Source organism: Equus asinus, chromosome 15, assembly GCF_041296235.1.
Source record: "Equus asinus isolate D_3611 breed Donkey chromosome 15, EquAss-T2T_v2, whole genome shotgun sequence".
NCBI classification, from domain to species: domain Eukaryota; kingdom Metazoa; phylum Chordata; class Mammalia; order Perissodactyla; family Equidae; genus Equus; species Equus asinus.
The window spans coordinates 27,000,406-27,025,745 of record NC_091804.1 but is presented as its reverse complement, the minus strand read 5'-3'; the positions used below and the strand labels follow the sequence as shown (position 1 = coordinate 27,025,745).

Below are 25,340 nucleotides of genomic sequence, written 5' to 3'. Positions count from 1 at the left end.
TTATAAAGGGAACATGGCTTATTAAGTGATGATACCACAACAGGTTGAAATTATGAAGACTAGGGAGCATTATAAGAAAATGGTTACTATATTCAAACCCAAAAGCAGTGTACAAATTGGTTTGTAGGTTCTGATGGGTACCATGAAAATCTGTGGTAAACAAGGACTGGAAGCAGGTATGCTAAAAGGAAAATAATTGTCTTGGGATTATGAGGAGTAGTTCTTATGTTCAAACATTTTAATTCTGTTACACTGTATTCTCAATGAGAATAATAACTGATTATTCCCTTCACTTTCAGTAAGTGATGAAATGTCCAAGGACTGTTTGAGCATCCTGTATAATACCTGTGTCTGTGTAAGTACTCCTGCTATTGGGGCCCCATTTAAGTGCCCACCACATCTGCTATGCTTGAAAAGGGAAGATTTGAGTGGGGGTGGTAAACATGAGAGCTATCTTCAGAAATTGGAGTATTGAACCTATTTTATTTGTGCTGAGAACCAGGACCAAATGGTAGAAATTATGGTGTGGCAGAATGTCATAGTAATTGTTATGAGCCAGGGCTACTTCAGCAGGTACTGAACTCCTTTAGCCCTGGGGGTGTCCAAGCAGAGACTTGAACAATTACTTGTCAAATGAATACAAGCATTGGAAAAGTGTCTATGACCTTTAAGATTCCTTTTAACCTCATTATGCTTATTCCTTAATTTTCCTTGTTAGGAAACAAAACAAAAACCGAAGCCCCATCCATATATTGAGCAGGACACTCTACTAGGTTGACCACTAAGTGAGAAAGAATTATGAATAAAAGAAGCAATTTGGTACAAAGAAAAGAATGGATCACTTAGTGCTAGAACTTGATTTTGGGTTCGGGCTCTTGGCTTAGTGCTTATTAATTCACCTCCCTGAGTTTTAGTAATCATACTAACATCATCGTATTGTTGTGAGACTAAATGAGATGATAGATGTGAAGGCACTTTGCAAAGCAATATACAAATGTTAGTTTTTGTAAGGCACAGTACCTGTCTTTTAGGAACTCATGGTAAACTGTAAACACTGAGTCATAATACAGAGCAGAATGAAACAAATGCTGTTGTAGAAGTGAAATCTGTATGCTGTGAAAATGCAATGGAACATTTAATTGCGTTTCATTTCTTGCCTCATTCAAAAAGAGATTTCAGGCATCTTGTAGGAGCACATAAAGTCTACCAAGATCATAAATTTAGAAGTAGGTAAGAAAGAAAAGGGTAAAACAAAATGAAGGCATAACATGCATCCAGGAATTGGGCTGGCTGTAAAATCGTCTGTACTGTGGATGGGGCATAGATTTGGGTTTAAGCTTCCTAACAACCAACACAAATAGGGAAATATGTTTCAATACTTATACAGTTGAACATCTGTAAGAGTGCTGTGCAGTAGAAATGTAATGCAAGCCACTTAAGTTTTTTAAATTTTCTGTAGTGACATTATTTTAGAAAGTAAGAAAAGAAGTAGGAAAAAATAAGTGAAGTTAATTTTAATAATATATGTTATTTAACACAGTACATTTAGTCCCCCCTTATTGTGGTGTTACTTTCCCATGAGTTACCCATGGTCAGCTGTGATGTGAAAATATTAAATGGAGAATTCCAGAAATAAATAATTCGTAAGTTTTGTATCGCACGCCATCTCGCTCTGTCCTGCCTGGGACACGAATTATCCCTTTGTCCAGCGTATCCATGCTGTATACACTCCCTGCCTGTTAGTCACTTAGTAGCCCTCTCAGTTATCAGATTGACTGTGGGGGTATCGCAGTGCTTGTGTTCAAGTAACCCTTATTTTACTTGGTAATGGCCCCAAAGTGCAAGGGTAGTGATGCTGGCAATTCAGATATGCCAAAGAGAAGCCGTAAAGTGCTTTCTTTAAGTGAAAAGGTGAAAGTTCTCAACTTAATAATGAAAAAAAAAGAATGTTATGCTGAGGTTGCTAAGATCTAGAGTAACTTTTATTGCTGTATATCATTATAATTGTTCTATTTTATTATTAGTTACTGTTAATCTCTTACTGTGCCTAATTTGTGAATTAAACTTTCTCATAGGTATGAATGTATAGGAAAAGACATGTATATATATAGAGTTCAGTACTAGCTGCAGTTTCAGGTATCTACTGGGGGTCTTGGAATATATCCCCCCCAAGGATAAGGGGGGGACTGCTGTATGTCAACAATATTATTTCAACATGTAAACAACGTAAGTAATTATTAATGAGATATTTATGTTCGTTTTTTGTACTAAGCTTTCAAAATCCAGTGTGTTTTTTAGTCGGAGCACATCTCCATTCAGACTAGGCATGTTTCAAGTGCTCAATAGCCACATGTAGCTAGTGGCACAGATAGGCACAGGCAGACCTATAAGAAAAAAATAAACTGATTATTCAGGTAATGTACAATTTTTTTTTTTGCAACTAAGTCCAGTAAGAAATTGTCCATATATAAAGAAAGATAATGTATGATGTAATGACTCCATTATTGGCAACTTCCATATAGTCATTAGTTTTATGAGACTGTTTGTTAATAATGATACCAAATGTTAATCGTTGCTATTCCAGTAAAACATAGTTCAGGGGGCTACCCTCTGGCTGAGTGGTTAAAGTTAGGTGTGTTCCGCTTTGGCGGCCCAGCTTTGTGTGTTCAGATCCCAGGCGTGGACCTACTTCACTCGTCAGCCATGCTGTGGAGGCATCCTACATACAAAAAAATGGAGGAGAATTGGCGCAGATGTTAGCTCAGGGCTAATCTTCCTCAGGCAAAAGAAGAGCAGGATCGGCAGTAGATGTTAGCTCAGGGTGAATCTACCTCATCAAAAAAAAAAAAAAAAAAACATAGTTCAGTAAAAAAGAAGAAGAAACAAAAATAAAAAACATAGGATGGTGTAGTACAAGTCTGTGCTGATCTGGCTTAATTCCAGGTTCAGTGGAGAACCTATGGCTTTTAGAGTCGAAAACACCAGTGCCTCCAGGGATCTGGCAGAAAACAAGAAACGTTTGAAGTTGTCTGTGTTAGAGTGGGGATTTGTGCAAATTGTGACTAATCTGGAATAAGCATGTCCTGCCTAAAGACATTTAAATTCGAAGTTTAAAAGGTACTGCTGGCCAAATAAAACTTGGCCTACTGGATGCTAGTTTGTAGCTCCTGATTTAGATACTAGATCAAGAACCTATGATGAATATCATGAAAAAAAAAACCTCCCCAGAAAAATGCATTTGCACATAATGTTTTGTATGTGGTTTTAGGGATTTAAGGCCTCAACCAAGAATTTCTGATGTAGCGTAGAGTTGCTTTTCCAGTGTCTGGAATGGATATCTTGCTCTTCCTTTTTTATTTTGTGGTCATAACCTATTCTACCTTTTCTCTCCTTCTCCCTTGTGATAGACGGAAGGAGTTACAAAGCGTTTAGCAGAGAAGAATGATTTTGTGATCTTCCTGTTTACACTAATGACGAGTAAGAAGACATTCTTACAAACAGCAACCCTTATTGAAGATATTTTGGGTGTTAAAAAGGTAAGCTATGTCCTCCAGCAGGTGGATGAGCAGATGGGGGAGGATGTCTCAGACATATCCTGAAACCTGAATAATGTACAGAGTTCTTTAAAAGAAAAATTCTTCCATACTCCTAGTGTTAACTTCAATTATTTTTTTGTATTACTTAAATATATTCAAGTATAAAACTAGGTTATACTCCTTATACTAATGGGTCTTACATGAATTTAAAGCCTAAAAAATATGTAAATTGAAATCAAACTAATTATAAAAATCAAAAGTTCAAATTGACTCTGTGAATTTAATGTGATGGCTAATGTTACTTCACCAAAATCAAATTGCCCCTCTGATCTTTATGATGAAAGATCTTTTTATCATACCTATACTACTGTATGCTGTGTGATGACTCCATTCTCCTATCACTTTCCTGTATTTGAATTGCTGTGAAACCTTCATTCATTGGGATATGTTCCCCTTGGTGGTGATGTTTGACTTTCACTTATTGAAGTTCACCTCTGTTTTTTCACCTCTATTTTTTTCCTGTTTTTTCACTTATTAAGTTCACTTCTATTTTTTTCTTAGTCTTCAGCAGTTAAAGGACACCAACATAGGAGATACAAATATGAGCACTGAAATCCTGCCACTGGGTAATAAGATGGACATTCACATGATCCAGAATATGCTTTTAAAGAAAACAGCTACGATTAAAATGAAAACACTAAATTAAAAATTTATCATTGAGAACTCACCCCCAAAAATCACATCCATAGACCTCTGTTAGAAAATCACTCTATTAGATTTTTAGTGTAATACTTGTTAGTACCTGGAGCTTACTTCTCCAGTCCTTGTCCCATGCCTCCATGTTGGTTGCAGGTTAGCAGATTTCTTCCTCTCACTACTGAGGAGGCAGGAACAGCCTCTTAGAGTTGTTGTTGCATGGCAAAGGGTACCCACGTGCATTGTGGTGACCCTAGCTTTCATTTCTGCCTTTCTGCTGCACTTTCGCATCGTCCAGGCAGAAGATGCACAAGTGGCCCATTGTCTGTAGGGACACATTGGAGATGTGTGCGGGTCCCAGACAGACCCTTTGTGTCCTTTGATAAAAAAGCTTTGTTATTTTTCCAGTAATTTTATGTTCCAGCCAGTGTGTGAGAGGGAGCTTCCAGGGCAGAAACTCCAGATGCCCTGGCAGTCTGAGTCTAGGATTGCTCTTTCATAACTTTTCCCACTTGTCCCTCATGCCCTGTCACTCCCTCTCACTCCTTTCTCTGTTGCCAAAAATAGTGCTGCATTCTCCTAAACATTATGGATACCGTGGTGCATTTTGAAAGGGGGATGGATCCGTTAAGAAAGTGGGAACCCAAGTCACAAACTAGGAGAAGGTAATTGCAACCCATACAATTAACAAAGGATTGGTTTTCAGAATTTATCAAGAATTCTTATAAATCAGCAAGAAAAAGACAAATAGCCAAGTAGAAAAATGAACAGTGATATGAGCAGCATTTCACAGAAGAGAAACAAATGGTCCATAAATATAAGATAAGATGCTTAACTTCATTGATAATCAGGGAAATGTAAATCAAGACCGTGTAAGAAATAGAGAGCGTGCAAATGTTAGTAAGAATGTATATCACTGGAAATACTTATATACTGCTGATACCTTTTTATATCAGCAGAATATATTTATCTTTTTTTCCCCCCTAGTTGAACATGTGCATACTCTGTGACCCACCATCTAGGGAAGCACTGCTCTGAGGGCCAAGGCATCAGTATTGTGGCCTGGGTCACCTATGACCTGTACCCAGGCACACTCATGGGGAATGTCAATCCCAGAACAGTGATTCTTAGAAAGGAAAATACTAAATAGAAGCCAAGGGGTCGTGAAATCAATTCAGTGGGTCTACCACCTAAATAGAAAAGATAAAGGGTGTTGTTTAAGTTTTTGTTTCATATTTATACATTCACTTATGTGTGGTTACTGAGCTGTGATGGAAAATTTATTCCCTCTTCTTGGACATTGTCAGAATGGTTTAGAAGCCACTGCCCCAGAAAAACTTCTGCACATGTGCATCAAGAAACACATAAGAACATTTATAGCGTTATTGTTTTAGAGCAAAAAACCTAAACCAAGTCTACAGTCTATCAACAATGGAATGGATAAATGTACTCTAGTCACTCATTGGAATGTTGAAAAGTAGTGGAAATGAACGAACTGTTGCTGTAGGCAACAATATAGCTGAGTCATAGAAATTAATTGATAGAAGTCAGTTGCAGAAGACTGTATATAATATATCAGTTTTATAAAGTTCAAAAATAAGCCAACTGGTGGCACAGTCGTTGAATTCACACATTCTGTGGTAGCCTGGGGTTCACCAGTTCAGATCCCGGGTGCAGACCTACACGCCACTTGTCAAGCCATGCTGTGGCAGGCGTCCCACATATAAAGTAGAAGAAGATGGGCACAGATGTTAGCTCAGGGCTGGTCTTCCTCAGAAAAACCCACAAAACCTCAAATCATACATATAAAACTTTTTTTTTTTTAATGGCAAAGCAATAATAAAATTCAGGAAAGTGGTTACGTCTGGCAGAGAGGCTGGGAGATGTAATAGGAAAGGCACACACATTCACTTTGTTATGCTTTATAACATGTTGTATGTATCAAATATTTAATAGAAATTAAAATATAACACAAAGAAGTGGGCTTGGAGGGTGGTGGGACCTGGTTTGTGACCCATACACTAAGTTAGACAGGGCTAGAGGAACTGCTGAGCTGAAAGTCAGTTTCCAATAACAATAGCTAACATTTGTTGTGTACTGGGGAAGGTAAACTTGGAAGAAGCTGCCTCCAAATACCCCCTCCACAGCAACTCCTGTCCTCCATGACCAGAAATAGGAGTGGGATTCATGAGGGCTTCTCGGAATCATTCACTTGTCCAGTACACGTTTACTAACTCTCGCTACCAGGTCCTATGCATTGAGGCTCTGGAGGGTAGGTAAGACACACCCCTCCCTCAAGGCAGTGTTAGTTTATTTGGGAAATAGATGCCCGAACAGATAATTACAAGATCATGTGATATGTGCAGTGGTAGAGAAATACTCAGTCCAGTGGAAGTTAAGTAAATTAGTGGGATGAAAGGTAGCAAGTATTATTTGAGGAATATAAGTAAGTTTCAAAAGGAGAGAAGCTTGTATAATACACAACATTTGCAGATTTTAAGCAAGAAAAAAATGAGAATATAACCAAATAAAAAGCATTTCATAACATTCAATACTCATTCATGATAAAAGCTAGGAATAGAAGGAAAATTCCTTAACTTGATATAGGACATCTGTTAAAATTTACAGCAAACATCAAACTTAATGTTGAAACTTTGGAAATATTTCTATTAAAGTTAAGAAAAAGGCAACAATACCTGCTATCACTTACTCTAGATAGTTGGTTACATGTGCATGTGCACAAGGAGACACACCTATAGGAATGTTTATTGCAACGTTGTCGAATAGTGAAAAATTGTAGTCTGCCTAAACGTGTATATAAAAAGGAGAATGATTAAATAAATTGGGGAGTAAAACTGAAAAATGAATGAACTAGAGCTACTTGTATCAGTGTAGTTGAATCTCAGTGTTGACTGAAAAGTAAGGTGTAATATATCATTCACACTGTGCATGCAGAACAATACCATATATTTTTATGAAAATATTCGTAAGTGTAAAAACATGCGTAGGAATAATAAACACAAAGTTCAAATTACTGGTTACGTCTGAGGAGAGAGAAGGGAATGCAGTTGGATAGGGGCCTTCAGCTGTATTTGAAATATTTCATTTCTTAAAAAGAAAACGTCTGTAGCAAGATTGGCAACTTATGGTTGATAATGAGTGGTAGACATTTCTTTCTTTTTTTAGTAGGCAAAATGAGCCACTGAGCAAATGTGTAGAATAAGAACGGTGATACTCAAAGGATTTAATCCTCAGACCAATCCTAAGAGGTAGGTTAGTCCCATTTGACAGTTTAGCAGAGACTTAGAAAGGTTCCATAGTTTACCTAAATTTGCACAGCTGCAATTTGCAGAGCTGGGATTTGAACCTAAGTGGTCTAGCTACCAAGCCTCATTCTTAGGGGAATGCAAGAGGGGCACATCCACTCTCAAGTGAACTGAGTGTGGGGATTGTTTTATTTGTGTCTTCTATAGGAAATGATCCGACTAGATGAAGTCCCCAATCTGAGTTCTTTAGTATCCAATTTCGATCAGCAGCAGCTTGCTAATTTCTGCCGGATTCTGGCTGTCACCATTTCAGAGATGGATACAGGGAATGATGACAAGCACACACTTCTTGCCAAAAATGCTCAGCAGAAGAAGAGCTTAAGCTTGGGGCCTTCTGCAGCTGAAATCAACCAAGGTAAAGTCTCTAAGTTCTCAGAATTTTGAGATTGTCACTCTGAGACCCCTTCCTAAATCATGTAGCTCTTTCAATATCTCTCTATATTAATTCATGTGAGGGCTCCTAGGGTCTACTTAGAGTACGTAAAATTTGTGTGTGTGTATCTCTTCATTATTTTGGGGGGCCAAGTCCATAGCCTTCATCAGATTTTGGGTAGGTCCAGAACCTCAAAAAAATTGAGAACCATTGTTTATCAGAATTACAAATACATATACCTTTTGATCCACTCAGCCTCTTCTAGGCTTTTATCCTATAGATATATAGGATATGATGTATATTCAAGATTATTCATGGCAACATTGTAACAGCAAAAGACCAGGAACAACCTAAATGTTCAACAAGAGACTAATTTATAGAATATTTATATAATGAAAAACTGTATAGCTTTTAAGAAAATTGAATGAAGAAGATCTCTATGTACTGATATAGAAAGATCTCCAAGGTATATTAATGGTAAAAGGGAAATGCAGAACTGTGTGTATAGTATGATGCTTTTTGTATTAAGGCAGGAGGGGGGAGTCAGATCAAATGTATTTGTTTGCTCATAGACAGTGTGCATAAAGAAACTGAAAGTATACAGAAGAAACCTAAAGTGGTTTACCTCTTGGGAGATGGCTGGAAACTGGGCAGCTGACAGCTGTGGAACTGGGACTTCTTAGTGTATTATTTTATAAATTGTTTGATTTTAGAACTATGTGAGTATATTAGTTATTTAAATAAAATCTTATTTTAACCCATCTACCCCAGCTATTACTTTTTGGTAGCAAAAGGACTCTTTTCTATTGATAAAGTATTCTAGCCTAAGCAGATTTTGGGGAAATTTGGCATATATCTGTTTTGGTTATAAGAGTATAAATGATCTGTATTTGAACTAAAACATTTATGTATCTTAAAAGCTAGTTCTTGAACATTTACAGGCTACAAAAACATATCACTGTGTACCTTAGGGTTGACCAAATAACCAAGGTGAAATAATAAAAATTTATCATTAAAAAGCAGCAGTAGAAAACCATGACCGTCCTATGGCAGCCCCAATGATGCTTCAAAAACAGTACTTTGTTTCTGAAGTCCAGTTGACTGGACGTGTGCATTCCCAGGCCTAGCTCTGCAGAATACTGGGTGCTACACAGCAGCCTCCCTTCTAAATACTGAATATGGGTCCTCCATTAACTGTTAACTTCCTAGTTTTAGTTATGAACACCAGATGGTCATAACTGTATTTGCAGGTTATTGGAGAATATGATTTTACACGTTTTAGTCACATGTAAAAACAGAAGTATGTGAACTCTCTGGATCCTAGGTTAGTGTTTCTCCCTCCAGGCTTGTTTTTCTACTTGAGTCCGTAGATCCAAGGCCTTCCTTGGTCTCTGTAGGCTTTTCTTTCACCTTCCTCCTTTCCTAAGACTTTTGAGTACTCATTTTAGTAAATCGTAAGATATACGTTCTTAAAAAAAGCGTGAATTTTATTATAAGTAAATTAACCTCGAAGCTGATTTAAACACACACATACATATACACTAACGAAAGCTCACATTTGTTAAGCTCCTGCTGTATGGCAAACTTTGAGCTAACTACTTTACCTAGAAGTGATTTTATTTAATCCTCCAAGCAGCCCTATGAAATAGAGATTAGAATCCCCATTGCACAGCTTAGGAAACTGAGGGTCATAAAGGTTCAGTATTGGATACCTGTGTGCTGAGGCACTAAATAACTTTGCTCTTTTAGTTTTTCATGTAAGGAATCTGATCTGGCAGATTATTTTAATCCTTAAGTAAAACCAGCATTACCTCTCTTTCTTGGGGAATGAGGTGGTCTAGTCAGTTGGTTTTTTAAATTAACTGAGAGTTAATCCCAAGCCCAGTTTTCCTTGATTTGGGAGATTAAAAAAAGAAAGTCTTTATAAAGTGTCTAGGTTCACTTTTATACCTGTGTGGCTAACCATGATAATCTACATGTGATATTTGCTTATATCTTAGGTTGAAGCTTTATTAAATAGGCACATGACATTGTACAGGATCTGACCCTTCTCAACTCTGAACATAATTCCTATCTCCCTGCCTCCCCACCCCCACCCCACACACATTTTTCTCTGGTCAAATGCCCTGGGAAGGCCAAGGTGAACGTAACTAAGTGACTAGTAGATGAGAAAGATCTTAGTCCTCAACGTTGTCATTATTTAATTGAACTCTAGTACTGAGTACTTCTAAATAGAGGTATGTGTAGTGGTCATCTCGGGCTGGCGTAACAAGACACCACAGACTGGGTGGCTTAAATAATAGAAATTCATTTTCTCACAGTTCTGGAGGCTGGACGTCCAAGGTAAAGTGCCATCAGCATTGGTTTCTAGTGATGCGCCTCTTCCTAGTTTGCAGACAGCTGCCTTCTCGCTGTGTCTGCACATGGCCTTCCTCTATGTGTGCGCAGAGAGAGAAGAGAGATCTCTTCCTCTTGTGTAAGGACACCAGTCCTATTGGCTTAGAGTCCCACTCTTTTGACCTCATTTAATTACCTCCCTAAAGGCTCTGTCTTCAAATACAGTCATGTGGTGGGTTAGGGCTTCAACGTATGAATTTGAGGGGGAGGGAACAATTCAGTCCATAACAGTATGGAAAGCTAAAGTGTGTAGGATGTTGCCAAAATGTTTTGTTTTTAATCAACTGTGGCTGTGAGCTAGTTTTCTTGCCCAGCGAAATGATGATTTATACTATCTTCCTGGAGCTCAGATAATAAAAATGTCAGAGCCTTTTTGGGCTTCTCAGAACTGCCAGTTGTCCCTTCTGTCAGTTCAGATGGGAACAGATTGTTCTATCTGGAGAGAAAAAATCATTCAAGATTTTAGTCAGAGATTTAGATGAAGCCACAGACCAGATAATTATCAATTTACAGGTGACACCAAGCTGAGAGGGGCTGATTTATGCAACACATGAGCTAGGATGGAATTCAGAATCATCTGAGAAAGCCGGAAAGCAGAGCTTAAACTGTGAGAGGAGAATTTACATGAGTATTTTGGAAATACTGATGTATTAATATGAGGAGAGAAGAGGCTTTTGTAGACATTCTCAGAAGTTTAGGTGTTTTAGTTGTCAACTAGTGTTAAACTAACATTAACCAACAGTATGTGTTAGCTACTGATAAGGCTTTGAGAATTACAAAGACTGTATGATGCTGGTGTGCCAGTTCCCTGAGATTGTATATAAGCTGATGAGTGTAATTGGGCCAGTGATTTTTTTTTTTTTTTTTAAAGATTTTATTTTTTCCTTTTTCTCCCCAAATCCCCCCCGGTACACAGTTGTATATTCTTCGTTGTGGGTCCTTCTAGTTGTGGTATGTGGGACGCCGCCCCAGCGTGGTTTGATGAGCAGTGTCATGTCCGCGCCCAGGATTCGAACCAACGAAACACTGGGCCGCCTGCAGCGGAGCGCGCGAACTTAACCACTCGGGGCCAGTGATTTTTTTGGAGGGGAGAGAATCCATAGCTTCATCAGCTTTTCAAGAGATGAGTGACTCACAAAAGCTCAGGAATCTCTGGGGTGGTGACAGTCAGTCCCTGAACTCTGAATGCTGGCCAGGTCCCATCTGAAGGGCTGTGTTTAAGTGTGCAGGGTGGGCACACTAAGTCTTAGGAACTGTCCTGTGAGGAACAGTTAAACTGGAGCTGTTTACCCTGGAGAAAAGAGGCGTGAAAATAAAAATCTAGCTTTGTGAAGATTTTCATGTAGAATCCAAACTCTTTTATTTACTTATTTTTGGGAAAAAGTAATACATATCTAAGGTGTTTTAAAAATTCAAAAAGTACAACAGGAACAGGAGGTGTACAGTACAAAGTCTGTTCCCCGCCCCATGCAGCCTGTTACCTTTTTCTCATGTGTCCCTCCAGAGCTATTCTGTACATGCCCAATCATGGGGGTGGAGGAGGGAGAGAGAGAGATGGGCTCATCCCTGTTTATACAGATGGTGATGTAAATAGACACCATTCTCCCCACAGCTTTTTTCACTTAACTTTATCTTGTAAAGCATTCCATTCCAGTACATATAGAATTATCTGATTCCTTTTCACAACTACGTAGTATTCCAGTGTATGTGTGTACCATAATTTATTTAACCAGTCTTCTATTGATGAAAATTTGGTTTATTTCAAGTCTTTGTGCCTACAAAAAACAACCTTTTGTATAGAATACAATATGCTGGATATTTGCCTTTTAAGCTTTGATAGATGTTGACAGATTAACCCTCCAGAGAAATTACTAGTTCATCTTCCCACCCTGCACACACTTGCCAGTACAGGACCTTTTTAAACTTCATGGTGTTTGTCGAGCTGATAAGTAAAAAATGGTATCTCAAAAGAAACCAAAAAACCCAAAAGCTGTCTCAGTGGTTTTTTTAATTGATGTGAAAGTCACATAACAAAATTAACCATTTAAGTGAACAGTTCAGTTCCATTTAGTACATTTACAATTTGTGCACCCGCCAGCTTCATCTAGTCCCAGGAACATGTTCATCACCCTCAGAGGGAGCTCCATTTACGTTAGGCGGTTATTCCCCATCCCTGCAGCTGCTGGTAACCCACCTGCTTTCTGTCTGTGGATTCTGTCTTCTGGATATTTCTTATAAATGGAATTGTACAATATGTGACCTTTTGTATCATGTATCATGCTTCTTTCACTTGGCCTGATGTTTTTGAGGTCGATCCACGCTGTAGCATGTCAGTGTTTCATTCCTTTACATGGCCGAATAATATTCATTGTATGTATAGTACAGTTTGTTTATCCGTTCATCCGTTGATGGATGTTGGTTTTTTTTTCTCCTTTTTGGCTATTGTGAATAGTGCTGCTATGGACATGTCTGTACATGTATTTGTTTGAGCACCTGTTTTCAGTTCTCTTGGATATATACTTAGGAATGGAATTGCTGGGTCATATGGTAATTCTGTGTTTGACTTTTTGAGGAAAAGTTAATAATGTAGTTTTAATTAGCTTTCTTTGTTTTGACTGAGATCAAACATTATTTTATAGTTACTAACTAATTTATAGAGGATGGAAAGGGGGCTAAGATTATTTGTCAAGCTCTGTGCTGGGACTGAATTTGTATGACTTCATATAATCCTCCTGACTAATTCCTTTGTTTTATTTTATTGATTTTTTTTTTTTTTTTGAGGAAGATTAGTCCTGAGCTAACATCTGCCACCAATCCTCCTCTTTTTTGCTGAGGAAGACTGGCCCTGAACCAACATCCGTGCCCATCTTCCTCTACTTTATATGTTGGACGCCTATCACAGCATGGCCTGACAAGCAGCCCATAGGTCCACACCCAGGATCCGAACCGGTGAACCTCGGGCCACTGAATCAGAACGTGCGAACTTAACTGCTGTGCCACCGGGCCAGTCCTTATTTTACTTTTAAAGAATTTTCTTGGTGCCAGCCCGGTGGCATAGTGGTTAAGTTTGTGTACTCCACTTCAGCAGCCTGGGGTTCACAGGGTTAGAGCTTGGGCACAGACCTAGCACCGCTCGTCAAGCCACACTGTGGCAGCATCCCGCATAAAATAGAGGAAGATTGGCACAGATGTTAGCTCAGCAACAATCTTCCTCAAGCAAAAAGAGGAAGATTGGCAAAAGATGTTAGTTCAAGGCCACTCTTCCTCACAAAAAAACAAAGAATTTTCTTTAATATTATATTGAGTTTTACTTGAAAATTTTTCATTATGGGAAACTTCACACATGTTACAGTAGAGACATATATATATATATGACACATAAAACACTATAATGAGCCCCATTTACCCATCACCTTGCTTCAACAATTGTCAGCTGATGGCCTCTCTTTATCTTTACCCCTCCTCACTCCTCCCTACCTAATTTTGGATTATTTTGAAGCAAATCCCAGATATCATAAAATTTTACCTATATATATTTCAGTGTTTCTACAAGATAATGATTCTTTTTAAACATAATTCCAATACCATATTAAACTCACTCAAAATTAATAGTAGTATCTTGATATTATGAAATATCTAGTTAGTTAATTTTTGATTAGATGATAGGTTCACATGGTTCAAAAAAAATCTACAGATTCAAAAAAGTGTTTGCTGAAAAGTCTCCCTCCCACTCTTATTCCCAGTGTCCTAATTCTCTTTGCCTTTGGCAACTGCTGCTGTTTTCTGTCCTTCCAGGAAGATTTAATGCACATACAAGCAAATATGTAGAGACATTAGCCCTTATTTTAAAGAAGGTTAAGTGATGGAGCCAAGATTTGAATCTGGATTTCCCTGCCTCCAGAGTGTATTATGTTCTCTTATGCTGATCATAATTTCCATCTGACTCATTATTGTAAAATGGGATTCATGGAGATAGGAGTTGGGTAATTATTCAGTTTCTTTACCTAAAAAAGAAAAAAAGAGTTCTTTTTTCCTGCTAGTACATGTTTGTTACAGGAAAATCAAACTGTAGATAAGTGATTTTAAAAGGAGCACTTATATCCTCTCTTATTCAGGAACAACCACAGTAAATACCTTGGTATATGTCCTTCCATTCTTTATTTATTTTTTAATTTTTTTAGTGAGGAACATTGGCCTTGAACTAACATCTGTTGCCAATCTTCCTCTTTTTGCTTGAAGATTGTCACTGAGCTAACATCTGTGCCAGTCTTCCTCTATTTTGTATGTGGGACACCTCCACAGCATGGTTTGATTAACAGTGGGTAAGTCATGCCTGGGATCTGAACCCACAAACCCCGGGCTGCCAAAGCGGAACTTGCAAACTTAACCACTATGCCACTGGGCTGGCCCTCCTTCCATTCTTTATGTGTATATTATGTGCATATTTAAAAAAGCAAATTTTTGAAGAAAATGGGCTTAAACCAATATTGTTTAGTAATTTTTTTCTTTAACAAGTAAATTTGAACATCTTTTTAAAGTCACTTTATAAAGTTGTATGTGTCATCATTCTTAGTGTCTGTGTTGTGTTCCATTTTATTGAATATATTGTATTTAATCATTATGCTATTAATACCACCATGTAGTTATCTCCACCTTTTGCTGTTATAGAAACCACATCAGTGACCATCTTTTTAAAGATATCTTTGTATATATTATTGGTTATTTCCTTATGGGAAATTCCCAGAAATGAACCTCTTGGCTCAAAGAGGCACAGATTTAAGACATAAAAGTTATTCCAGTTTATATTCCCACCAGTAAATATAAGGAAACCTCTTTCCCTGCACCTGCTAAAATTGAACTTCTTTCTATAACTTAATTACTCTTTTACCTTGGCCTGGCATTTCATTTTAAAGGGAAGCTCTGACTATTTGCTATTAGAATAAGAATCATTCCTATTATGCAGGTAAGGATCAGGCTGTTTGTAGAGGACTTTAGAGCTGATCTCTGTTTTGAAGTCTCTCTTGTTTTCTCCTTGACAGCGGCCCTTCTTAGCATCCCTGGCTTTGTTGAGCGGCTTTGCAAGCTGGCGACTCGAAAGGTGTCAGAGTCAACAGGCACAGCCAGCTTTCTTCAGGAGTTGGAGGAGTGGTACACATGGCTAGACAATGCTTTGGTGCTGGATGCCCTGATGCGAGTGGCTAATGAGGAATCTGAGCACAATCAAGGTACTTGGGTGGGTCTTCTGAGAGATGGGGAGCTTTCCCTTGAGCTCCTGCATCCATTCTTGACCTCTTTTCCAAGGAGGATTAATTGAAATTTACTCAAAGTAAACTTTTCCCCAGGATAGTTCTAGATCATGACAGTTAAGACACTTCTGATAGCTAGTGACAGAAACCTCTTTGAACTCAGTCAAAGTGGACCTGATTGCAGGGAGGAGGGACTGACTGGAACCAATAACCAGAGCATTCTTAGGAACCCAGAGAGTTCTTTCTCTCTGTCGTCTTCTTTCTGTATGGGTCTTTAGTCTTCTCTCTGTCCTGGTGAGTAGGCTGTCTAATAAGTGAACAGACTCCTAATCTCAGCTCTAGTTTCCTGGTGAAGGACTCTGGCTCCTCTTGGGTGGGGTGCTCAACCCTGAAGCAGTTGACTCTGGCTAGCAGGATAGGGTCAGATTGTATAAACCCAGGATTTCTCGCTGTAATCATGCTAATAAAAGTGAAGGGAGGAGTTCTGTTTCCAGGATGGCAGTGTGTGCAGAGCTCTGCAGACCTGCTCCCCAGTGAAGCTATAAACAAAACAAAAACCATCCATGTGGAGTCTGTAAGTTGTTCTAAGAGCATACAGCAAATGAAGAAACATTTCTTCAAGAAAATTTACTGAAATTCAATGAGAACAGTGAGAGTCTGTGACATCGGAAGTTCCGCTTGATGGAAGTTCCGCTCTGGGCAGGTGTGGCCCAAAAGGCAGGTGTGGCTCCCTCTCCCTGTAACTCCCAGACAGGGAATATGGTATCTCATTGAGAGTGCAGCAGGCCACCAGCTTTTCTCATCCCCTCCAGCTTTGAGTTGAAGAGGCTAAGTTTTTTTTTTTTTTTGATGAAGATTGGCCCTGAGCTAATATCTGTGCCCATCTTCCTCTACTTTATATGTGGGATGCCTGCCACAGCATGGCTTGATAAGCAGTGCTAAGGTCCATGCCTGGGATCCAAACCTGTGAACCCCAGGCCACCAAAGTGGAGCACGTGAACTTAACTGCTACACCACCAGGCTGGCCCCAAAAAGGCTAAATTCTTGATAGGTATTACCAAGAGGTCAGGGACTCCTTTCTTGTTTTTTTTCTCCCGACATTATTGAGATATAATTGATTTATAACGTTGTGTGAGTTTGAAGTGTATAGCATGTTGATTTGATACATTTGTATACTGCAAAATGATTACCATCTTAGCATTAGCTAACACCTCCATCTTACCACATAATTATCATTTCTTTCTTATGGTAAGAACATTTAAGATCTACTCTCTTAGCATCAGTCAGATATTAGCTATAATCACCATGCTGTGTGTTGGATCCCCAGAATTTGTTAATCTTATAACTGGAAATTTGTACCCTTTAACTAATTATTTCCCCATTTTCCCCACTCCCAACCCCTGGTGACACCACTCTACGCTGTTTCTCGAAGTTTGGGTTTTATAGATTCCACATATAAGTGATAAATACAGTATTTTTCTTTCTAGGTCTGACTTTACTTCACTTAATTCACTTATTTCACGTAATGCCAGGTGCTCCTTTCCTCCACCTACCTCCATACTAAATTTACAGTATGGAAACTCTACCCAAGGCCCAGCAGGCCAAGAATTCTATGGTCTCTATTGCCCTTGCCCCAGCTCACTTGTAGGACAGAGGTTCCATGCAGGGAGATGCAAACTGAGAAGACTAGAGGCTACCAACTCTGCTCAGAGTAGTGGCACTGAGATTTTGCCAGAAGGAGAGGTAATAGAAGGTAGGGAAGTTCAAGCCTAAGGGCATTCTCAAAAACACTGTAGATTTTGGTGGTAAGCAAATAACAGAAGGGTGTTAGCTCTCAAGGGAGCACAAAAAGCTGAACCATAGACCGGGTAGTTCACCAGCAAGAACCAGGGAAACAGCTAAGAAGAGCTCTTCTGAGATCAGAAGCAACCTCACCCTCAAAACCCAGCCCTGCCCAAATTTAATTGAATCAGACTTTCAAGCAGTTTATGCTTCCAAGCAATGTCAATAAAACAGTAGAGGGGCTGGCTCCGTGGCTGAGTGGTTAAGTTCGCGCGCTCCACTGCAGCGGCCCAGGGTTCGGATCCTGGGCGCAGACATGGCACTGCTCCTCAGGCCACGTTGAGGCAGCGTCCCGCATCCCACAACTAGAAGGACCTGCAACTAAGATATACAACTATGTATGGGGGGTTTGGGAAGATAAAGCAGAAAAAAAAAAAAAGCAGAGCATTCAGCCAGCAGTTAGTGGACCCTGACAGCTGAGTTTTATGCCAGATGAGGCAGAAAGCTTAACAGAGAGATCAGGGAAAGAGCCAAAGAGAGCCGTGTTAAAACTGTCATCCAGGGAGACTGCTCGTGCACATGGCCGCACTCTCTGAGGTGCTCGCCGAAGGGCTCATCAGTACGTGGAGAAACAGACTTTATTGAAATAGGTTAGCCAGATCAGTAAACAAACAAAACTAAATAATACCAAGCCCTGAAGGAGAGGAAGGGGGATCAGTATCCAGAGTTGGTACAATATTTACCTAAAATATCCAGTTTTTAACAAAAATTATGGGGTGCAAAGAAACAAAGTATGACCCCTACACAGAAGAAAGCAGACAACAGAAATTGCCTGTCAGAGGGCCCAGATACCAGATTTAACAGAAACTTCAAAGCAGCCGTCATGAGTATTGTCAAAGAACTGAAGGAAACTGCTCAAAGAATTACAGGAACCTATGATGATCAAATAGAGAATATCAATAAAGAGGAGATAATAAAAAGCCTAATGGAAGTTCTAGAGCTAAAAAGTATAATAACTGGAATGAAAAATTCACTGAAAGCAGGAAAAATATTCAAAGAAGTAATGGCTGAAAACTTCCCAGATTTGATGAAAAGCATTAATATACACATCTGAGAAGCTCAAAGTACTGCAAGTAGGATACACTCAGAAATTTACACCCAGACACATCATAATAAAAATGCTGAAACACAAGCAGAAAATCTTGAAGGTATCAAGAGAAAAACAACTTACCATGTTCCAGTATTCCAGCAAGATTAATAGCTGACTTCTTATCGGAAATAATAGAAGCCAGAAGGCAGTGAGATGACATATTCCAAGTGCTGAAGGAAAAAACTCAACCAAGAATTATATCCAGCAAAACTTTCAGAAATGGAGGTGAAATAAAGACATTTCTAGATAAACAAAAACTTAGAGAATTCATTACTAACAGACCTGCCTTATGAGAAATATCAAAGGGAGTTCTTCAGGCTGAAAGCAAGTGACTTCAGATGATAATTTAAATCCACATGAAAAAACAAAGAACGTCAGTAAAGGTAATTATATAATTATAAAAGACAGTATAAATGCATATTTCTTCTCCTTTTCTTAACTAATTTAAAGAGCAGTTGTGTAAAACCTTATGTTTATAATTATGTTGTTGAACCTGTAACATATAGAAATGTAATATATTTGATAATAACAGCACAGAAAAAGTGGATGGGACCAAAGTTGTATTGGAGTAAGGAAGTTATACCAGATGGTAACTCAAATGGACAGGAATCAGTGAAGAGAACCAAAATGGTAAATGAGAGATCAATAAAATAAACTCTGTAAATATTTACTTGTTCTCCTTTCTTTTCTCAGCTTCTTTGACAGACATAAAATTATATAAAGTAATAAGTATAACATTGTAACATATAAGAGTATATATACAGTGTATTATAGTGCAATATATTGTATTGTTGGGTTGTTAACATATGTAGATGTATGCATAACAATAACAGCACCAAAAGGGGGAAGAGGGCATAGAGCTGTAGGACTCTGGGGTTAAGTCAGTGTGAATCTGAGAAAGATCTGCCAAGATGTATATGGCGAGCCCTGTAGCAACTGCTAAGAAAGGGACTTTAAAAATAATGTTATACTAGAAAATATTCACTAAGTGCAAAAGAAGGCATTAAAGGAGACATGGAGAAATTAAACACATGAGATATATAGAAGACGAAAAGTAAAAAGGCAGAAATAAGTCCAACTTTGTCAATAACACCATTAAATGTGAATGGATTAAACAATTCATTCAAAAATAGATTGTCATATTGGAGTTTTAAAAAGATCCAATTATATACAGCTTACAGGAGACACGCTTTCTATTAAAGATAGAAATAGGTTGGAAGTAAAGTATAGAAAAAGATGTATTATAGGAAGAGCAACCATAAGAAAGCTGGAGTGGCTGTACTAAAGACACTTTAAAAATGCTATCAGAGATAAAAAGGGACATTTTGTCAAGAAGATATAACAGTTATATATGCATCTAACAACAGAGCCAAAAAGAAATAAATGAAGCAAAAACTAACAGATTTGAAGAGAGAAATAACAGTTCAGTAATAATAGTTGGAGACTTTAATATCCCACTTTCAATAATGGATAGAACAACTGTACAGAAGATCAACAAGGAAATAAAAGACTTGAAGAACACTATAAACGAACTAGACTTAACAGGTATGTATGGAACGCTCTACTCAACAACTGCAGGATGTCCCTTCTTCTCAAGTGCACATAGAGCGTTCTCCAGGATAGTCCATATGCTAAGCTGTAAAAAATCCTCAGTAAAGTTAAAAGAATTAAAATTATACAAACTATGTACTCTAGTCACAGTAGAGAGATATTAGAAATTAATAGCAGAAAGAAATTTAAGAAATTCACAATATGTGGAAATTAAGCAGTCCACTTCTAAGTAACCAGTGGTTCAAAGACAAAAATCACAAAGGAAATTAGGAGATATGTTGAGATAAGTAAAAATGAAGATACAACACACCATATTCAGGGAATGCAGCAAGCGTGTGTAGAGAGAAATTATAACTATAAATGCCTACCTTAAAGATCTCTGATCAGTAACTTAACCTTTCACTTTATGTCATTGAAAAAAGAAGACCAAACTGTATATTCCCAAAGCTAGCAGGTGGAAAGGTATAATAAGATTGGAGTGGAAATTAATGAAATAGAGAATAGAAAAACAATAGAGAAAATCCACAAAACCAAAAGTTGGTTCTTTGAAAGACCAACAAAATTGACAAACTTTTAAGTACACTGACCAAGCAAAAAAGAGAGAATATTCAAATTACTAAAATCAGGAATGAAAGAATACATTACAACCAACCTTACAAAGATAAAAAAGACTCTTAAAAACCAGTATGCTTAATAATATAAATGTAAAAATTCTCAACAAAATAGTAGCAAACCAAATACAGCAACATACAAGAAGGATTATACACCTGACCAAGTATATATACGTAAGGGGCCAGCCCTGTTGCTGAGTGGTTAGTTCACATGCTCCGCTTCGGTGCCCCAGGGTTTTGCCAGTTTGGATCCTGGGCGTGGACATGGCACCACTCATCAAGCCATGCTGAGGCACTCACAACTAGAATATGCAGCTGTGTACTGGGGGACTTTGGGGAAAAGAAGAAGGAAAAAAAAGCAGATTGGCAACAGATGTTAACTCAGATGTCAATCTGAAAGAAAAAAAGTATATATACATGTCTAAGTGAGATTTATGCAAGGTTGGTTAAATATATGAAAATCAATCAATGTAATACACCATATCAATAGAACAAATGACAAAAACTTACATGATCATTTCAATAGGTGCAGAAAAAGCATTAGTTAAAATCTAACACCCCTTCATGATAAAAACACTCAGACTAGACATAGAAAGGAACTTCCTCAACCTGTTAAAGGGCATCTGCAAAAAACCCACAGCTAAGGTGCTTAATGCCAAAGACTGAAAGCTCTTCCCTCACTAAGATTAAGAAACAAGACAAGGATGCCTGCCCCTTCCATTTCTATTCAACATTGTACTGGAGATTCTGGCTAGGCAATTAGGCAAGAAAAAAGAAATAAAAGGCATCCATATTAGGAAGAAGTAAAGATATAACAGTTATATTATATCTCTATAGACAGATGGCATGGTCTTATATAGAGGAAAACCTAAGGAATCCACTAAAAAACCACTAATAAATGAGTTCAACAAAGTTTCAGGATAGAAGACCAATATACAAAATTCATTCTATATAGTAGCAATCAACAAATCAAAAATGAAATTTAAAAAAAATTTGTTTTATAAGAGAATCAAAAAGAATAAAATACTTAGGGATAAATTTAACAAAAAATGCAAAACTTATAGTCTGAAAATTATAAAACATTATTATTTGAAAGAAATTAAAGAGAACATAATCAGTGTAAAGACATCTCCATGAAAGACATCTTGTGTTCATGGATCAGAAGACTCAGTATTGTTAAGGTAGCAGTATTTCACATCTTGATCTACACATCTGTATACAGTTTGAGTACAATCCCTGTCAAAATCCAAACTGGTTTCTTTACAGAAATAGAGTAGCTGCTCCTAAAATTCACATGGAAATGCAAGGGACCCAGAATACTGAAGAAATCTTGAAAAAGAAGAATAAAGTTGGAAGACTCACACTTTGTAATTTTAGAACTTACCACAAAGCTACAGCAATCAAGACAGTGTGCTACTATCATAAGGAGAGACATACACAATGAAATAAACTGAGAGTTGAGAAATAATCTCTGACTTACATGGTCAATTGATTTTCAACAAGAGTGCCAAGACCATTCAACTGGAGAAACAATAGTCTTTTTAACAAATGGTGCTGGGACCATTAGATATCCACATGCAAAAGAATGAAGTTAGATACCCCCCTAGATGATATATAAATATGAACTCAAAAGGATCAAAGACCTAAATGTAGGAGCTAAACCTATAAAACCCTTAGAAGAAAACATCGGGCTAAATCTTTGTGACCTTGCAGTTGGCACTGGTTTCTCAGATGATACCTAAAATACAGGCAACCAAACTGAAAATAGATAACTTGGACTTTATTAAAATTAAAACATTTTGTGCTTCAAAAACATCAAGAAAATGAAAAGACAACTGACAGAATGGAAGGATGTTTTTAGGGGGTGAAGGAGAACATTTTTGCAAGTCATATATCTAAGAAGAGACTCGAATCTAGGATGTATAAAGAATTCCTACAGCTCAAAAATAAAAAGATAACCCATTTCAGATTATGGGCAAAGGATCTGAATAGACACTCTTCAAAGAAGATATACAAATAGCCAATAAACACATGAAAAGATGCTCAACATCATTAGCCATCAGGGAAATGAAAACCCAAACCACAATTGGATACCACTTCACACCCCCTGGGATGGTTATCATTGAAAAGATAGCAAGGTTGTGGAGAATTCAGAACCCTCATTCCCTGTTGGTGGGCATGAAAAATGGTGCAGCCACTTTGGAAAACAGTCTGGCAATTTTCAAACAGTTCTCAAAAAGTTAAACATAGAGTTACCATATGACCCAGAAATTCCACTCCTAGGTATGTACCCAGGAATAGTGAAAACATATGTTTACACAAAAACCTACACACGAATGTTCATTGCAACAAATTTGTAATAGCCAAAATATAGAAACGACCCAAATTCTATCATCTGATGAATGGATAACAGTGTGTGGTATATTCACACAATAGAATAGTATTCAGCAATTTAAAAAATGAAGTACTGATGTATGCTACAACCTGAATGAATCTCGAAAACATTGTGCTAAGTGAAAGAAGCTAGACACAAAAGACCACATATTTTGTTATTCCGTTTATATGAAATGTCCTAAATATGCAATTCTGTAGATAGAAAGCCATTTAGTGGATGTCTAGGTTGAGGAGTTCGGTGGGAAATGGGGAGTGGCTGCTGATGAGTATAGGAGTTCTTTTTGGGGTGATAAAAATGCTCTAAAACTGGTTGTGGTGATGGCTGCACAACTCTGTGAAGACAGTAAGAACCACTCAATTGTACACTTTAAATGAGTGAATTGTATGGTATGTGAATTACAGCTCAAATCTGTTTTTTTTTTAAATGAATGGGTATGCCCCAGAATGCAGTACAGACATATGGAGGGTGATGACCACGGTAATGTTTTGTGGAACTAAAGAGATTTGGAGGGAAGCGCAGACCTCTTAAGCTGGTTTTCCCATCGTCCTCCTTGGGAATTACCTTGTTGCTAAGGTCTGGCTATTGCTTTGAGAACTGTATTTCTTGAAAATATTTATCCCAGAGAGTTTCTTGTCAGGCCTGTGCAAACTGGGCACCAAAGATTGGCAGATTTGGGGAAGAGTCCGAGCTGCCTGTGTCTTTCTCCACAGACATTTATACTGAGGAGGGCTTGTGTGCCATGCCCTGCGCCTGCTTCTGTGTTTTTTGAGGTAGAATTTTCTCAATTATATTTTCTACAGTAAACTTTTCTTAAGTCTTTGCCCGCTGCTACTTTAGTTGCCATTAAGAGCTTGCAAATTAAAAAGAAGACAAGTAGCAGGCAAGCATTGCCAGAAAAACTCAAGAGTTAATTTTTTACTTGTATTTAACATATACTTACATGTTGCTTACATGTGCCAGGCATTGTTTTAAGCAGTCTTCAGTATATTAAATCCTTAAATATTTGCAACCTTGGTAAGAGATAGGTACTATTGCCATTATTCCTGTTTTGCAAGTCAGGATGGATACTGAAGCATAGCAACACGAGCAAATTTACCCAAGGCCGCTCAGCTAGTGAATGGTAGAGCTGGGGCTCAGACCCAGAAGTCTGGCTCCAGAGTCTGTGCTCTTAACAACTGCCACGCTGCCTCTCAGTCATGGTTCATTCAGCAACTGGGCTCCTTCCAGGGTTGTGACTTTATATTAGTGACATAACATGGCTGGAAAAAACAGTTCTAATTTATAGGGTGGAGTCAGGTCCTTATGTTGTGATATCACCATGACCTCTGCAAGCACCTTACTTAAATAGATTTGATAACTACTGCCCTGTACCGTATAGTTTTTCTGGCCTTGGCGAAAGGCCTCTAGGATAACAGTTCCCTTAGGAGCTTGAAGGGACCTTAGTAGTTGCTGATTCATCCTTTTACCTTAAAATTTAGGAAAACTAAGGGGAAATAACTCCTAAGGTCTCCTGACTCTGACCAGCACCCATTTAAAATAATAGGAACCTAACAGTGAGGCTTCTCAAGAATCAGTTGCTGGGCTTTTCTTGTGTTCTCATTTGTTCCTCGCAGTCACCCTAGCCATCCACTCTAGTACTACTGTTACTCCCATTTTACAGAACAGTCTCAGGCCTAGTGAGAAGGTGACTTGCCCCGTGTCACACAGCCAGCAAGTTGTAGTTCCAGAGCCCTCAGTCTTCATCGCTTTGCTCTACTGGCTTCTCAAGAGTACACGCCACTGTGGCTCACATGACCCACTGAGAAGTTTTTAACTTGGTAGTGGAATAATGAGATTGTTTACCTAAAACCCAAAACATGATGCCTGGCACATATCAAGTGTCCCCTAAATATCACTTAGCAGCTTCTGTTGTTACTAATAATGAAATTGGGTAAAATGAAAATCTGCCAGTAGATAATATGTTCATCTGTATCACTAATAGCAATCGTGATGCCCAGTCTGCCTTAGAAAGCTGAACCTTAGAAAACTTTAGATGGTGGTTCTTTGAAAAATGGGGGGAAGAGTCTTTAAAAAGGATCCCTCTCAGTCTTGCAGCAGTGCCTTCTCGTGGAATCTAGGCAGAGGGACCAAGTAGTCAGAGTCTTTTGTGACCTGAAGAGAGTTTGACACAATTTGTGCTAGATGTCTATCTGGGGACTTTTTAGGCTGGAGGGTAAGGTCTGATGGTAGAAAGGGAGAGGAATATGGGGAGAAGGAATGGATCACATTACTACTTCA

At 38.2% G+C, this 25,340-nt stretch overlaps 1 protein-coding gene across 2 annotated transcripts in view; it reads left to right on the top strand.

The window, feature by feature from the left end:
• Positions 1-25,340, top strand: part of TRPC4AP (transient receptor potential cation channel subfamily C member 4 associated protein) — a 69,857-nt gene that overhangs the window by 28,601 nt on the left and 15,916 nt on the right. For both annotated transcript variants that reach the window (XM_014850746.3, XM_014850745.3), the window contains exons 5-8: positions 300-355; positions 3,408-3,536; positions 7,706-7,913; positions 15,368-15,553. In XM_014850746.3, coding sequence (XP_014706232.1) covers positions 300-355; positions 3,408-3,536; positions 7,706-7,913; positions 15,368-15,553 — 579 coding nt within the window. The remainder of the gene's footprint in view (positions 1-299; positions 356-3,407; positions 3,537-7,705; positions 7,914-15,367; positions 15,554-25,340) is intronic.